Source organism: Danio rerio, chromosome 16 (genome assembly GCF_049306965.1).
Source record: "Danio rerio strain Tuebingen ecotype United States chromosome 16, GRCz12tu, whole genome shotgun sequence".
Lineage (NCBI taxonomy): Eukaryota > Metazoa > Chordata > Actinopteri > Cypriniformes > Danionidae > Danio > Danio rerio.
This window is the reverse complement of record NC_133191.1, coordinates 6,394,018-6,411,321: the sequence shown is the minus strand read 5'-3', so window position 1 is coordinate 6,411,321 and position 17,304 is coordinate 6,394,018. Positions and strand designations below refer to the sequence as shown.

General features: G+C 37.4%; 2 protein-coding genes across 16 annotated transcripts in view; one reads left to right on the top strand and one right to left on the bottom strand.

Annotated features, from left to right (window-relative positions):
- The window catches only part of ctnnb1 (catenin (cadherin-associated protein), beta 1), a 61,483-nt gene extending 57,950 nt beyond the window's left edge, over positions 1-3,533 (top strand). For 8 of the 11 annotated variants that reach the window (XM_073924572.1, XM_068213885.2, XM_073924573.1 and 5 more), the window contains 3 exon segments: positions 142-202; positions 2,305-2,530; positions 2,732-3,533. In XM_073924572.1, the coding sequence (XP_073780673.1) occupies positions 142-202; positions 2,305-2,513 (270 nt within the window). In that variant the 3' untranslated portion in view covers positions 2,514-2,530; positions 2,732-3,533. 11 annotated transcript variants of the gene reach the window in all.
- The window catches only part of ulk4 (unc-51 like kinase 4), a 278,515-nt gene continuing 263,940 nt past the window's right edge, over positions 2,730-17,304 (bottom strand). For all 5 annotated transcript variants that reach the window (XM_068214079.2, XM_073925751.1, XM_068214078.2 and 2 more), the window contains 2 exons: positions 9,460-9,545; positions 2,730-3,695 (listed from right to left, as the gene is read on the bottom strand). In XM_068214079.2, coding sequence (XP_068070180.2) covers positions 3,605-3,695; positions 9,460-9,545 — 177 coding nt within the window. In that variant the 3' untranslated portion in view covers positions 2,730-3,604. The remainder of the gene's footprint in view (positions 3,696-9,459; positions 9,546-17,304) is intronic.

Below are 17,304 nucleotides of genomic sequence, written 5' to 3'. Positions count from 1 at the left end.
CTTTGGAACAAAGCGTTATTGTTTTTATGAGCCTCGAGCTGTTTGAGAGCTTTCTTGGAACTGTTTCAGTGTGTGTGTGTGTGTGTGTGTGTGTGTTGAATTAGAAACTGAAGTGTGTGCTTCTCTTTCTTTGCTACGCAGACTGGAGATCTAGGGCTGGATATCGGTGCACAGGGAGAGCCTCTGGGCTACAGACAGGACGGTAAGTTCATCATTCTCAGAAATGAGATCAGCTCTCAGCGTTGGGGTGTGATGTTCACTAATCCACTGCTTCATCAGCCTTCACCCACCAGGCCTGGAGCCCAACACGCCACTTTCCATGAAAAGGGCATGAGGTTTTGACCACGCGAGGCTTACAGTTAGAAAAGATTGCAACTGTTTTCTTATTTTGCACTAAAGGAGATTTGTGGAAGAATTTGTTGAAAAAAGGCACTCACAAATATAAATTGGGCGTTTTTTTTTTTTTTTTTTTAAGAGCAAAGATATGAATACTGTAGTCAAAAGTAAACTGATTATTTGCATTTAACTCGTATTGCCAGAAATATTCTCATTTCTATAAATATTACAGTAAAAGGCAAATTTAGTTTAATCTCAAGTATGGCATGTAGATTAAATTAGGGATGCTCATTTGAGTCAATTTTCCCAATCGACAACCGCTGCTGGGTAATCGAATATTAGCTGTTGACTGGTCAGATTTATATTAAATTAGTATTTAGTTAAAAACAAAATGAATTGACATGTCTGTTTTGTGTCTGACAAATGAAATATTGCATTTTAAAATACTGATTTATTTTATCACACAAACACACTGTTACACCTGGTTTAAAGATGCAACATTAAAGGAGATGACATGGCGAAATAGTCAAAACGAATATTTATTTTTAAAAAAAAAAATACATTTAGCACAATCGAAAATAAAATAATCAAAACATCAGTATCAGTATGTTCAATCAGTGTGAAAATTGAGTGAACGGATGTGGTAAGTGTCGTCAGCACCAGTGTATGGATGCAAAACAAAACATACAGCTGAAATTAGAGCACAGCTGCCCAAACAGTGAATGAACAGCGGCCCGACAAACTCTCACTGAATTTAAGTAAGTGCGCTGAAGGCACGCCCCCAACCTAGAAAAGAAAACGCAAACCAAAACAATGCAGTCCTATCACACATATACATTTTTTTTCGTCAAATTAAAATAACAGTCTCAAATCGATCGCTTCAAAGAAAGTGTGCATTTAATTAATGTTCCGCTGTAATTCTTATGTCACAAACCTCTGTCAACAATTTTAATAGAAGTCATTAGCTTAAAGATTATATCTTGAGCATCTGGTTTTACCTTAGAGCTTCTGTGCTTTCATTTTCTTTCTCACTCACATAATTGGACACTAACAAGGCGCATATGTTGACTTATTTAAAGGTGTAGGCTAGGCTACTATAGCATACAGTATATTAGTTTAGTTTTTTCATATAGTATTGCATTAATTTGCATATAAAACGAAAGCCTCAGTTTGGTGCGAGTTATCATAATTAAAAAAATTCAAGTGGCCTAAATCATTGGATTAGTTTGATTTGTAGATTTGCCTATGTAGGCTATTTAAACAATAGATTTGTTATAAGAACTATTAATAACACTTTTACAAATGGAAGAAAAGATTAATTTATTGGTTGTACATAACTTATATCTGTTGCGGAGCGCACTTTGATGGACAGAACCCCAATTCTACTACTCGTCCACTGCTTTACAAAAAAAACAGCTACATTTTTAGAAAGTTTGCAGCTTCTTTCTCCACTTGTGCAAAGACACTGAGGTGTTTGACTCAGATCCAGGAAAAAGGCAATCAGTGCTGGTTTAGTATCAACGTGTCTGTCAAACTGACCAGTAGTGTTCTGTCCACATTTTACATTTAGCTTATTTGACAAAACACATCAGTAGCTGCACGTGTTACCGCCCGGCGAGTTTGAACAAATATGTGTTGCACATTTAACATAACTTAAATACAAAATAAAACAAAATAGTACATTTCTAACCTTTAACTGATACCATTTATCGGTTAATGCATCCTTTTAGTTAACATGAGCATCCATAGTTTAAATATATTTAAAATTCATACAAATTGAGCCTTTTACAATGGAACAATGCAGATTGGGTGCCATATTATTATTTAATAGACCCAAAAAGAAGCTGCGTGTTCACTCTGGTCTGGTGGGTCTGAGGTTGTGCTGGTTTTTAATATGCTTCCTCTAACGTACGTTTGTGTGTGTGTGTGTGCTCCCTTCACTCCTCATTCACTCCCCTCGTCCTCCAGACCCAAGCTACCGCTCCTTCCATTCCGGAGGTTATGGGCAGGACGCCATGGGCATGGACCCCATGATGGAGCACGAGATGGCCGGGCACCACCCGGGCCCTGATTACCCCGTAGACGGCCTGCCTGACCTCGGCCACACCCAGGACCTGATCGACGGCCTCCCGCCAGGCGACAGCAATCAGCTGGCCTGGTTTGACACCGATCTGTAAATACAATGACTTTTTAGGTGAGGCACGCCAATGGTTGCTTTGATCTGTGCGCACCGTGTGTGGGAGAGTAGAGTGTAAAGCAGCACGCACCCAGTAGCAGAACTAATCTGAGCTGCTTCTCAATTCATTACACGAGCTAGTGTGTGTGTGTGTGTGTGTGTTTAATGGGATTCTAATCTGTTGTTTGTCCCCCCTCTCTCTTTTTCTCTCTGCTGCAGCTGTATCGTCTGATCTGAATGAACCTGCATTGTGATTTTGGCCTGTAGAGTTGCTGAGCGGGCTCAAGAGAGAGTGGGCTAGTTTCTCTGAAAGTGCCTGACACACTAATACAAGCTGAGTTTCCTATGGGAACACGTGGAAGTAAAACGTTTGGTTCTGATCCTAGCCGGTCAGAATTTTTGGTGTGATTGACAGAAGAAAGAAAGCCCAAAAAAAAAAAGAAGCAAATCCTAAGATGGAGTTTTCAACCTTAGCCTTGCCTGTACTTTTATTTGATTTTTTCTTACTTTTTATTTTTCAAAGGATATCTGGGTCTGTAATGGTACTTATCTAGCTTGCTTTATGATACTCGTCTTTTTATTTTGCAGAACTTTGTATTCCTTTCGACTGTCTCTCTTTCTCTCTCATAGTGTTGAGTTCTAGTGGTAATGATCCATCAAGATTTTATCGACTTTATGGTGTAGAACACTAATTAATCAGTTGAATTGTATTCTTATCAAATGTAACATTGTGTAGCTTTTGTATAAAACCAAGAATTGGAGAAGTCCAAATATCAGCTCTCTTGCTTTAATGAAATCACAAATGTTCCAAAGGGTTTGCAATCAGTTGGGGCCAGTTTTGCTTTCATTTTTTATTTTTACTTTTCAGTTCTCGTTTGATTTTACTTTACTGTCTTGATCTATTATGATTATTTTTTTTTTGATGGTAGCTTTAGAAAGGTTTTTGAAAAGAACCCCTAATTATTGTAGCCTGCGATTTGTTGGTTGGAGACTTGGCTAAATAAAATGGACTTTAAATTTATCCAAACTTGTGGACGTCTTTATTTTTAAATATTACATTCCTTCTAATATAAAAAACTTCACAGATACACATTAAATACCAGGAGAGAGAGTTTCAGTGTGTGACCCGATGCTCTTCAGAATGTCTGCAGCCAGTGATTCCACCGTCATGTCTGACTGCGGCCTGGAAAAGAGAAATGAGCACTTTCCATCAATGCAAAACACAATCTGTTAATTTCATTAATTCAGCAGCACCAAACGTTACAGAAACCCACAACAGACACAAGCACACTGCTTTAAGAGCTGGATTGCAGCATTTATCTGGCAAACACACCTGAGGCTGCACATAATTTTGGCCTGTCATGTGTAGGGTTGTCATGATACTGGAATTCGGTACTGAAAAAAAAAAACCCGTCCATTTCCCACAAACATTTGAGTGAATGTTTAAACAGCACTGATTTGCCATTGTGTTTCACTTACTCAACAGAAATGACTGTGATTGGCTATGAAGTCATCAAACTCACCGCTGCTAAACGGATAGTTATTCATCAGCGGATCACTTGCATATCAGCTTATAGACAAACCAGCTGATTGACATGACTGAAATGCTCCAGTGTCCCTGTATCTGTGGTTACTCGCAGTAAACAGTGAGTTTGGTGAACTGATGACCTTCACAGCCAATCACAGTCATTTCTGTTGAGCATGTGAACACAATGGCAAATCAGCGCTGTTTAAGAACATGCTTAAATGTTAGCGAGTAGTGTACATTTTTTAAAAACTTTACTATTGTGATAACCTTAGTCAGGTGTGTAAAGTAAACCATCAGGAATGCAAGAGATTGACACTGGAAAGATGCAGTGAAATAAACCAAATTGCCCTTGATGTATGCGCTCAGCCATGTATTTTGGAGGGAAAATAAAACATTCTTAATTTTTCTCATTGCAGTGTTCTGCTCTAATTCATCGTCAGCTGTGATTGGCTTGACTAGACTGACCATGCGCATGAAGGATTCGCTGTTCACCCTCAGGTCATTTCAAACCCCTGATATCTTCATTCATATTCAGAACGCAAATGAAGATATGTTAGATAACTCAGAGAGTACTATCCCTTTAAGGAACGAATCATCATCACTATATTATCTTATGATTGGAATGTTTGGTAAAAGAAGTGAACTCCATTATTTACATGAATGCATTAAGCATGTCCTGCATTAGCTTCAAGTCAATGGTTGTTTACTTCATGAATATGGTAATTAGAGAGCAGTGCCAAGTGCAGACCTGCTCAAATAAGATAACAGCGCTGTCCACGTACATTATAGATGCAGACACCGAATTTCACCCTGTTAATTACTCACTTAAAAATCGCTTTTTTTCTAAATTGAAACTGAGTAGAGTTAACCTGGACCTGAGCTAAATCAATTGCGCTGATCAGTGTTGAGTGCGATTCGTTCACATATCAGGTAGGTTTTTTGTTTTCTGTGTTTTCTTAATCGTTTGCCTGTTCATTGTGCAGTATAGCAAGAAAATAAATCAGCAGCAGGTAAAAGTTGTGTAATATTTCAAAATACACGCAAATCTGTCCGGAGCTGTAATCAGGCCTTATTTTCTTGAGCCTCTACATCAGGGGTCACCAATCCTGGTCCTGGAGGGCCGGTGTCCCTGCAGGGTTTAGCTCCAACTTGCCTCAACACACCTGCCCGGATGTTTCAAGTATACCAAGTAAGACCTTGATTAGCTGTTTCAGGTGTGTTTGATTAGGGTTGGTGCTAAAATCTGCAGGACACCGGCCCTCCAGGAACAAGTTTGGTGACCACTGCTCTACATGTTTATTGCAAGCATTGGTTGTGAGAAGGTTTCAGAGATGCTAGAACTCCAGAACAATGGTTTAGAACTGCTAGAAAGTTTCATTGAAGGAAAATTGGTTTTGTATTCGCACATTCTCCCTCATAATTTCAGAAGTTTTGTAGAAATTTCTGAATAGTAGCAGCCAATGACTAACAAACAACATTGCTCACAGTCAAACAAATAGTGCTAATGTTGTTTTGAAGTCATACTTACATGTGATTTCAGACTGAATATATTTAAAGTAGTGTAGTGTCCCCAAACAAGGGACCGTTAAAATTCACAAATGTGCGAATATAAAAGTAAATTTACCTCAATCTCCATTCTTATGTGCTCAGTTTATCAACTGGAGTAATCATTAGGGCTATAAAAATGCTGAGTTCCAAGTGGCATCCTCCCCCAAGTGGCATCCTATCGTGAAGCAAATACAGAAGTAACAAACTGCAATTCATTGAAATTCCACTAGTCCAAATTTCTATTGAAAGAACGATTTTGGTTCTCATAGCTAATATTACCCTTCATGACAACAGTGAGGTGGTGAAGTTTTATAACATCCATTTCCCTTAAATGAGGTTTTATTAAGTCTGCATAATTAAGGGCGTGGCCATTTGAGTGACAGCTATGTCTCGCTGGTCGCCGTCACTTCGCCTCAGCTGATTCTGGCTGATTAGCCGCTGATCTCGACATATACATCATATTATTGTTTTGTTTTATGCGGCTTTACAGTCAGTTGCCTTGTGGAATTATTTCCTACAATTATCAGACAATTATCAGTTTCCACTCTTAGCCAAATCTCACATTGCCTGACTTTTCACTTAATAAAAACCACAATTTTCATGACATCCAATGAGTGGAAAAACAGTCAGCTTTGCATAATAAAAAATGTTTTTTATGAATATTATTTTGTATGACTTTAAAAGCTACTATTGATAATTTGCCAGATTTAAAAACAAACAAGTGAACTGGCCCCTTAAGGAATATATCAGAGCTACATTAGCTTATGATTGATTTTTTATTTTTTTGTGTGTGTGTTAAATAACTGAATTTGGTTATTTAGATGAATAATGTAAAGCATTAGCTTGTAGTCAAAAGTTATTCGCAATGGTTGTTTAACCAGCTGCTTTACATAAGAATATAATTTTGCATGACTCTAAAGTCCCCATGAAATCAAAACTGACCATGTGATTTTGTTAACTCATTGCTAGTTTTGTGGTGAACAATTAATCTGTGCATGTCATTAAGAAAAAAAAAAAAGTTTCCCCTTTAATTGAAATCTAAAAATGCACTTCCTGTTTTAGTTAAATTCTCAGATTATGTCAGTCTGAGCTATTGGGCAGGGCTTATATACTTAACCACGCCCCTCCAACTGGCGTTTTGACACCAAACAGAAATAATGAGGAGTGAATGAAAAGCCTACTTTACTACATCCAATTAGCTCACAGTAGGAAAAAACAAGCCACGCCCACTGTTTCTCATCTAATATTCTGATTCTCCAGGAACTTCGTCACAATAGAGGAAAAAAAATATCAGTTTCTGGTTCATGGGGAATTGAATAGACACTATCAGAACAACAATTGATACTTTACCTCGGATTAAAAAAAATGCAAAGACATCTCTTTCCTATATTTCATAGTGCTATAGTAGTTATTCACAATTTTCATTCAACTTCTTTTTTTAACCCCCAGTATTTAAAGCAGTCATTTTAAAGTCAAAGCTCTTAAAATGGATATTTTCCCCGTATGTTAGTCTGCATTTGACTAAAGGGACTGCCATTTCATAAGCATAACAGGAATACAAATTAACCTAAAATAGCCAAACCATAACAATATATGTGAAACACATCTAATAATAAGTGATAATATTAATAAATACATTAAATAAAATAAAGACATTTTGATAAATGGATCCAATTTTTAATGATATTTGATGACTTAAAAAAATAAATAAAATAAAAATAAATAAATAAAATTCTCTGACTTTCAATGTCTGGAATAGTCCTTCAAAGTCTCCAGAAACCCCATGACCCGTGTATGAAAAATAGAATTACATACCCCTATTTCATAAAGCTCTCTATATTAAGGTATTATAAATATTAACCATGATTTTCTGAAAGTTGGGTTAAACTGTATTGAAATATAACACTATAACATTAAACAAAATGGATGTTGATTGAGCTGACTTTGAATAGTACCTGGCCTGCTTCTTTAAAAGAAAGTTCAATTCAATTTCATTCAAAGAGCTCTCAATAGGGCTGGAGGCATGTTGGTGATGTCATCATCTAGTAACGCATTGTTTTCAATAATTCCTTTCTGCTTGGCCAAGAACCTAATATTGCTGAAGCTTTTCCTCCCGAGCCTGGCCGGGCGGCTTCAAAGGGATTCCTTCTGATTGAGCAGGGGGGTATAAAGGGGGGCCCTGCCCTCACAGCAGCCACAATAGGCCTGTAGAATGTGAGGGTGAAGCCTGAGCACAGGAACGCTCTCATCACAGGCCTACCACATCAATGGATCAAAGAGGAGGGTCTCGCTGACAGACTCCACCAGGGGCTCCATGAGGAGCCAAATGAAGAGCCTCATAAACTCACAGCAAACTTCTGTTTCTTTCTTTGTGTTGTGGAGTAAAAAGAAGGTCAAAATAGCTGGCAGTTGTACACCGTTTAGATGAGTATAGAAACGGCATACTTTACAAAACTAAACAGCAAACAATAACAATTTCTTACATTTAAATAGCGCTTCCTGGACACTCAAGCACTTTACACACATTTTTGGTGGGAATCTCATCCACCACCAGTGTGCAGCATCCACCTGGAAGACACGATGGCAATCTGACAGATTCTGGAGTGCATTACAGCTCTAAATATAAATATAAACGATAAATGATCTTAAATAAAACAAATACATGTATAGAAATGGTATACAAGTATGTAACTTTACTCACATGGGAAACGGCGGCCACGTGAATGGTTTGTGAGCACAATTAAGTGCACTCAGCATGCCATGCCATATGATAATTGTAGGAAACAAGTCCAAAAGGCAGTTGACTGTGTAAAGCCACATAAAACAACACAGAAACACGATAAATAAGCCGAGTTCAGTGGCTAATCTGCCGGATTCAGCTGAGGTGACGTGACGGCGACCAACGAGACCTAGCTGTCACTCAAGTGGCCACGCCCTTAATTATGCAAACTTAATATAACTTAATATAAAGGAAAGATGAGTTATAAAAAAATTCACCCCCCTCACAGTTGTCATGAAGGGTAATATTACCTGTATTAACCAAAATCTTTTTTGTACCAGGCTGTAAACACCTTTTTTTTCTGCTGTAAAGTTGGTCATTCTAACAGTGGGCTCAATTGAAATTTGCTCTGTTTTGGAGCAGGAGCGGCCAGGACTAGCGGAATTTCGGATGAATTGCAGTTTTAGTTACTTCTGTATTGGCTTCCTGAGGGAGAGCGGGAGGTTGCCGCTTGGTTTTAGCGAAACTTTATTCTTTCATGAGTTATGTACAATTTTCTTACCACTTATAAAATGTGTTCAATGTGCTGCTCATTAGTAATTTATAACTCATTCACTAACAGTTTATTATTGGACAATTAACTAGTTATAATGGAGAGTTATAAATAATTAACAAACTGTTAACTAATATTTAACAAGTCACTTATAACTCATTACCTAATAGTGATTAATAGTTATTAATGATCTATAAACTAATAATAAAGGACAGTTATTCTTAAGTGTTAACATTAATTGAAAACAAACATGTGCATTTTCAGATGTCAATGAAAGATTACAAGGGCAAACATTTTCTTTCTTAATGACATCCACAAGAATTGTTGACCACAAAACTAGCAATATGAGCTAACAAAATCATCTAGATTTAATTTAACTTGTACTTTAATGTGTTCTGAAGATGAATGAAGGGGATTGGAACCGCGTGATGATATTTTCAATTTGGGTTGAACACAAACTTCAACAACTTAAACTTTTCTAAGAAGTCTGCACTGTAATATGTTTTGAACTCCTGAAACAATCTCCAAATGAACTTCATTCTGGTCTGATTTGGTTTGGAATGACGTCACACTCAAAGTACATCAGAGTGTTGACTTACCTATTAAGCAGCATCAGTTTCTGCAGCGTGTGAACCAGGATCTGGCCCTCGGAAGAACCCCAACAGGAGCTGCCAACTGCGCTCATCTGCAAGATAAAAAATACCTTAGGAAACATGCTCAATCTCATATGGTGTCAACCAGAAGCAGCGTGGAACCTATTTAGTCACTTTAACTTGTCTCCACAAGCTCCACTCCATCATAACAAGCTGAAAATAGCATGAATAGTAACCTGTGCGACACTGGAGTACTTTGCCGCTGATTTGACGTGTCTGTTTTTAGAATTAGCGGCTCTGCACACTTCAGCATGACAGAGCCCATTACAATGTCATCTCGGTGGCGTCTCGCAGATGAGATGTTTGATCTGAGTGAATGGGGGTCAGCGTGAGCCCCCTCTGATGAACAGCGCAGGACACACACTTTATCTTTTTTGAGAGCTGGCGGTGAATCTGCCAGATGTACACCACACACACTGTGATGCAGGGAAGGCCGTTTTTCTTTATAACTCTCACAGAGTACTGCAAATCTATCTGCTATCTTTTGGTAGAAGACATACATCTGACAAAAGTAAGCTTTACTAGGTGCATTGATACTTTTATTCGTCAAGGATGGATTCATTTGATGTTAAGTGACAGTACAATGATTTATGATGGTTACATATTACATTGTACTGATTAAATAATGATACTCTAACCATTGTGTTTGGTTAAACATCTTTGGTGGTGATTATAGCATCAAGCCTTTTTCTTACATTCATTCATTCATTTTCTTGTCGGCTTAGTCCCTTCTTTTAATCCGGGGTCGCCACAGCGGAATGAACCGCCCATTTTGTAACACTTTACAATAAAATTGTATTTATATTAGGGATCCCATCACATGATCGGAAATCGAGCCCGATCACATGGTTATATATATATATATATATGCTCATTATTTATTAACACATCCTCTATAGTCATGCTGTGACCTTTCTTGACTTCACACATAAACAGCAACGTGTGCAGCATGACATCACTTTATTGCAGAGATGCTATTGGTTAAATGCCAACTAAGTAGAACATGGAGGCAGCTTGAAGCGGAAAGTGCGAGTATGTCTGCGGTCTGGAGGTATTATAAAGCTGATGGTGACAACATTGCCATAGCAAACTGTGAGATATGTAAACTTAAGATTGCCTGCCGGGTATTTTAAGTTGAGGTGCTATTTGTTTTTATATTAGATTTTGTTTACATTTACTGTTGCATTAAAGTCCAAAAGTGAAGAATTAATGTTATTTATTATTTGACTGTTCAAGCTACCTCACAGAAGTGCTCTGTTTGGTAACGGAGTTGTTTAATGTTAAAATAAGGTGAAATAAATTTTAAAAAGCCAAGAAACAGATCCAGGATGTTCCTTATTTTTTATTTATTTTTTTTGTTATGTGTTATAGAAGTATCGGATCGGGTTTCGGTATCGGTAAATACTCAAAATCAATTGACTCAGACTTGGACTCAAGGGCAAAAATACCTGACCAGGACATCCCTAATGTATATAGCACATTTTATGCAGAAAGGTAATTTGTTTCATTAGATCAGTGGCCCCCAACCCCCAAGCTGTGGACCAGTACCGGTACATGGATTAATAATTCCGGGTCACACAAGAAATCATTAATTATTTCTGTTTTATTTATTTTCCGAGTCTGAATGGTCTTTTATTTTGAAAAATCTTTAGTATTCTCTTGGTTACATCTCGGTCCAAAATTGAATGCCAAAAGAGTGCCAAAGAGTGCCAAATTTTAACTCAGAAGTTAGCAAAAGTAGTAAGAAACTTAGTAAGAATCTTTGGAAAGTTTCTTTGCGAAGGGGAAACTGTGTGAACTGCCAAGAAATAGATTGCAAGCCATTTGTCAACAAATCAGGTTAAATGAGGAAATGAGGGCATTTGAGGGCAGGTGGCCTTAGGAGCCATTCACATATTTTGTCTTTTCCATGCGCAAGTTTGTTATTTCCAATGGAGGTGGGACAAGTTCTCGCTTTCCAGGTGAACCCAGTTGAACGTTTCTGAATGCCACGGGCCACGTGACAAGAACTGATCAATCAGCTTCATACTTTGTAAGGAATATACACATTTTGGTAGACTAATTATATCAGACAAACCCCAAACACTGCATTGCTTTTTAATTTTCTACTTTGATAAAACTTGTATCAGAGCTGCAGCAATATTTTGTCAGCTTGTCATCCTCTGAGAAAATGGTTGATGGTTGCCTAGCAATCTACGTAAAGTTGAGAGCTTCAGCCTAGAGCCAGTTGGGGCCCCTAGGGCCGTCCTTCAGGACAATTTTCACGTCATAGCTAGCACGCATATCGGGCTTTGGGCCTGCTTTGGAAAAACGTAAAAAAAAAAGTTTAATGAGATCTAATGCATGCGGCACAGAAGCGCCAGTGATGCCTTGCACAAAAAGATTTCCGGCCACGTGCAATGAAGAACATAAAGAAAAAAATAGTGAACCTAAAACTGTGAAAAACATTTAAAATAATTAACAATCTATTAACTTTTATAACTTTGATGGTTGGGGAAGATGTAGATGCTAATAACTGTGATGGTTGTGGAAGGTGTAGATGCTAATAACTGTGATGGTTGTGGAAGGTGTAGATGCTAATAACTGTGATGGTTGGGGAAGGTGTAGATGCTAATAACTGTGATGGTTGGGGAAGGTGTAGATGCTAATAACTGTGATGGTTGTGGAAGGTGTAGATGCTAATAACTGTGATGGTTGGGGAAGGTGTAGATGCTAATAACTGTGATGGTTGGGGAAGGTGTAGATGCTAATAACTGTTATGGTTGGGGAAGGTGTAGATGCTAATAACTGTGATGGTTGTGGAAGGTGTAGATGCTAATAACTGTGATGGTTGGGGAAGGTGTAGATGCTAATAACTGTGATGGTTGGGGAAGGTGTAGATGCTAATAACTGTGATGGTTGTGGAAGGTGTAGATGCTAATAACTGTGATGGTTGGGGAAGGTGTAGATGCTAATAACTGTGATGGTTGTGGAAGGTGTAGATGCTAATAACTGTGATGGTTGGGGAAGGTGTAGATGCTAATAACTGTGATGGTTGGGGAAGGTGTAGATGCTAATAACTGTGATGGTTGGGGAAGGTGTAGATGCTAATAACTGTGATGGTTGGGGAAGGTGTAGATGCTAATAACTGTGATGGTTGGGGAAGGTGTAGATGCTAATAACTGTGATGGTTGGGGAAGGTGTAGATGCTAATAACTGTGATGGTTGGGGAAGGTGTAGATGCTAATAACTGTGATGGTTGGGGAAGGTGTAGATGCTAATAACTGTGATGGTTGTGGAAGGTGTAGATGCTAATAACTGTGATGGTTGGGGAAGGTGTAGATGCTAATAACTGTGATGGTTGGGGAAGGTGTAGATGCTAATAACTGTGATGGTTGGGTTTGAGATGGGTGTAGGCATGAATAACTGTGATGGTTGGGTTTAGGTGTGGAATAGGTGTTGACGAAAATAACTGATATACAGCACCATCTTGCCTACAACATAGTTTTGACATGTAGGTCTCCAAAACTTCAAGTTACGCCTCTAACGTAGTTATGCCCCTTCATGTTACGCCCCTGTCTTGCTGTCCGCAGACAGACCCTACTCTACAGATTCTCTAAGAAATGGCCAGAGCAGATGAGCAACTTTGCGCTGAGCTTTCAAACAGGACTGGGATCAACTGGCACTTCAGAAGTGTGCTGTATTTTCAGCGTTTGCGTCTCACACTCTCTTTCTTTCATGCCAGGCCATATCTAAGCCAGGAGTACCACAGATTGTGACGGTGCATTCAGAAAATGCTCCCTTTACTTCCGAAACAAGCGGGCAAAACACAACAGGGTGACAGCTTGTGCACAAAAGCCCTGTCTGAAGATCTAATGCTATCCGGAGCGACTCCTGTGACACCGAGGGACAAATCTGCGGATTTTTTTCAAAGAAGTCCTTGATGGAGGAAAAAGGTAAGAGCTCCGAGTGTGAAGAGGCCCGTACTAGAAAGGGTGTTGGGAGCTTCATTATGTTTGTGAAGAGTCTGATGTCTCTTTATCTGTGATGTCATCACCCAGCCCACCTGCCCACCTCAATATGCACCTGTTACTAGGCAACAGAGTTATGTATCTGACTGAACATCTCATCTCATATCCTTGATTTTTGTCCTGCCTAATGCACAAGGCTGTACCTATTCACCTGTTTACAGCAGACTTATAGCCTTTATACTAAACAAGCATGTATAGTTAGCAATCCAGAAATAATAACAATAAAAATAGCCTAAATGGATGAAGAGAATTGTAGGCACACGCTTAGCTGAAAACATTAGCACTGATCTTACAAACACAACCCCCTCCCCCCTTTCACTAACATGAACAAACCTGTCTCTGAGGTCTACAGACAATTCCTTTGTCTTCATGCTTGGTTTGTGCTTTGACATGCACTGTCCACTCTGGGACCTTATATAGACAGGTGTATGCCTTTTTCAAATCATGTCCAATCAACTGAATTGACCACAGGTGAACACCAATTAAGCTGCTGACACATCTCAAGAATGATCAGTGGAAACAGAATGTACCCGAGCTCAGTTCAGAACTTCACAGCAAAGGCTGTGAATACTTATGTAGATGTGATTTCTCTGTTTTTTTATTTTTAATAAATTTGTAACAATTAAAAAAATCACATTGTCATTATGGGATATTGTGTGTAGAATGTTGAGGAAATAAATTAATTTAAGCCATTTTGGAATAAGGCTGAACCACAAAAAACTGGAAAAAGTGAAGCGTTATGAATACTTTCTAGATCCACTGTAGATGTATTTTTACAGGGTTTCTGCAGGTTTCACCAAATCATATCTAAGACTTTTAAAAGACCTTTAAAACAATCAAGAATTTCATTTTAGACTTATATAGGGCTTAACGCTGGATATTTTTTAATGGTCCAGCAGATTTTTTATTTCACTTAACCCATCAAGAAAACGAATATCTCATTAGCTATTTCTAAAAAAAAAAAAAGCCTGTAATATTTGCTTATAATTATTATCAAAGACTATAGAATACACAAGACATGTCACTCGTATAGTTTTGAAAAGGGAAAAGTGTAACTGTCAATATGGCGAATGAAGCCCTGCCTATTAGTACAGAAGCCAATCATCAATCGCTATAGCCTGACATTTCTCAGGGGGAGAAGCTCAGACCAGACGTGTCCTTTCATGACAGTTTATCTGCTCAACAAGCACACTGGAATCTCAGCGAATACTTGCTTTACAGACATAAGAAATATATCCACATAAAGCTTAACATTGCTACTTTTAAATAAATCAACTACACTTGAAAACAAAAGTTTTTTGGTTCTGTAATCTGTTTGAAATGAACGCGAGGTACAGTCCATCCTGTCAAACGCACATTACATGACAGCAACTAGTCAAACACCCACAAACATGTAAACAAAGAGTCGCTGTCATTTCTGGAGGAGATTCGCCATCAAGATCAAGTTGTGGATTACTTCAGAAGATCAGCGCTATCTGACAAATCATTATTTAGAGGATAATAATGTGTAGAACGGCCGTAAATGAGGTTGGTGTCGTGATCTCGTTCCTTTCGAGTGTGCATTAGTTCTGCAACCTGAAAAAAATGCAGATTTTGTTTGATTCGAACGTCTAAAAATGAAACTTATAAGACTGATGTTGTTTAATTATATTGGTGGTTCCACATATGTAATGTAATCAAACAGTTTTGGAGGATTTGATGTTTCCCCATTCAGACAGAATGCCCGAGCTATGACCTGTTTCAAAGATGGCCACCGAGTGAAATTGCTTGCCTTAAAGGGACTTTGTTTTAAGATGAAAAACATTCATCATCTGTTTGGTGGACTTTAATGAAGACTTACTGGGGCAAATGAAATAAAATATAACAATATCTTAGTTGAGAGAAATTCTGAAGAGCTGCCCATATAACATTCTCACAGAATTATGAATTTATATTATGAAATCGTTATAAATTCAGCCTCCCCAATGGTTCAACGTATAATACTTAAAAAAAAAAATGCTCTTAATCATATTTTGCTTTTAAATTATTCTCAAACAGTTCAGGTACCCGATTACGGCTTTTCTTCTACGCTTTTATTATTCTGTCAACATACCATAGATATGTTTTCCTCCTCCGGGCAAAATTTCTACCATTATCTTCAAGGCTTTATTATGTTTAATTACGAATCATTTTATATATATAAAAATACAGAGTATAGACCAGGCAGAAACTGAAGCTTTGTTCTGAGTAAATCTCCTTCCTTTTGCCAGGAATTAATTTGAGAGAAGCTAGATGAGTCACAAACAAGCTTTCACTGGAAAGCACTCAAATGTCCAGCAGATAGCGGATGGGGAGAACGTTGCAGAGCAGCAGCAGAAACACTTTCCTAGCAGCCTTCATTCCTCACTCAATCTGCCTGCTCATATGCAAAGGGTTGCAGCACGACATGAACAATGGAGGACGACAAGATATGGAGAGTGAAAGAGTGATAAGAATGGTTATATAGAGTTGAAGTCTAAATTGATTTTTTTTCTTTTTCAAATGTTTTCCAAATGATGTTTAACAGAGCAATATTTTTTTTTTCACAGTATTTCCTAAAATATTTTTTCGTTTGGATTAAGTCTTATTTGCTTTATTTTGGCTAGAATAAAAGCAGTTTTAATTAAAAAAAAAAAAAACATTTTAGGGTCAATAATATTAGCCCCCTTAAGTAATGTTTATTTTGCGACTGCCTACAGAACAAGCCACTGTTATACAATGACTTGCCTAATAACACTGCCTAGTTAAGCCTTTAAACGTCACTTTAAGCCAAATACTAGCATCTTATAAAATATCCAGTCAAATATTATGTACTGTCATCATGGCAAAGTTAAAAGAAACCAGTTATTAGAGATTATTATTAAAACTATTACTGAACTGGGGAAAATAGAGATGGGGATAACAATTCAACTGTATCTTCTTGATGATTTTTAAATCAGTCGAAAGTTGCTGAGAAATTTTAGTTCAGTATGTTGATGTACTTGCAACTGTAACAGAATATTATTAGGGGATGGAGCTTTCTTTATGTGCATCATTCACTTCTACACTGTAAAAAATCATATGACAAAAAGTCGTAGCAACAAATGCTTTCATGTTACTATTACTTAATTTATTGTAAATCAGGTTTCAACTTAATTTTAGCTATACAAAGTATAACCTAATATTTTAAGTCAGTTTGACTTATTTATGTTATGGTTTCATTACAAAGATGACAAGAAAAAATAATTTGATTTAACAAAAAATGAGGCATGAAGAATTTGAATTTAATTACAATAAAAATACATTCAAATTACTTAATTTTAATTAAATTAAAATACTTTAAATTCATTCACTTTCCTTCGGCTTAGTCTCTTATTTATCTGCCGCAGTGGAATGATCCGACAACTATTCCAACATATATGTTTTGCACACACACACACACACACACACACACACACACGCACGCACACACACACACACACACACACACATAGAGTTGAAGTCAGAATTATTAGCTTTTCTTTTTCAAATATTTAATTTAAACATAGCAAGTGTGAACAGTGTTAGTAGTTAGTTACGAAGTTAATGTAATTAAATAATGTATCCACTAAAAAAGTAAAAGGATTATATAAAATGTTTAGGTCATATCCTATAGCAGCTATGTTTACTTTCCCTTAAACATTAATTAATTAATTATTAATTTAACAATTCTCTATGAATCAATTCAGAGAAGCTCAGTAATTGTATTTTTTGTAATACTAAACTATAATTGTATTTTTTAACA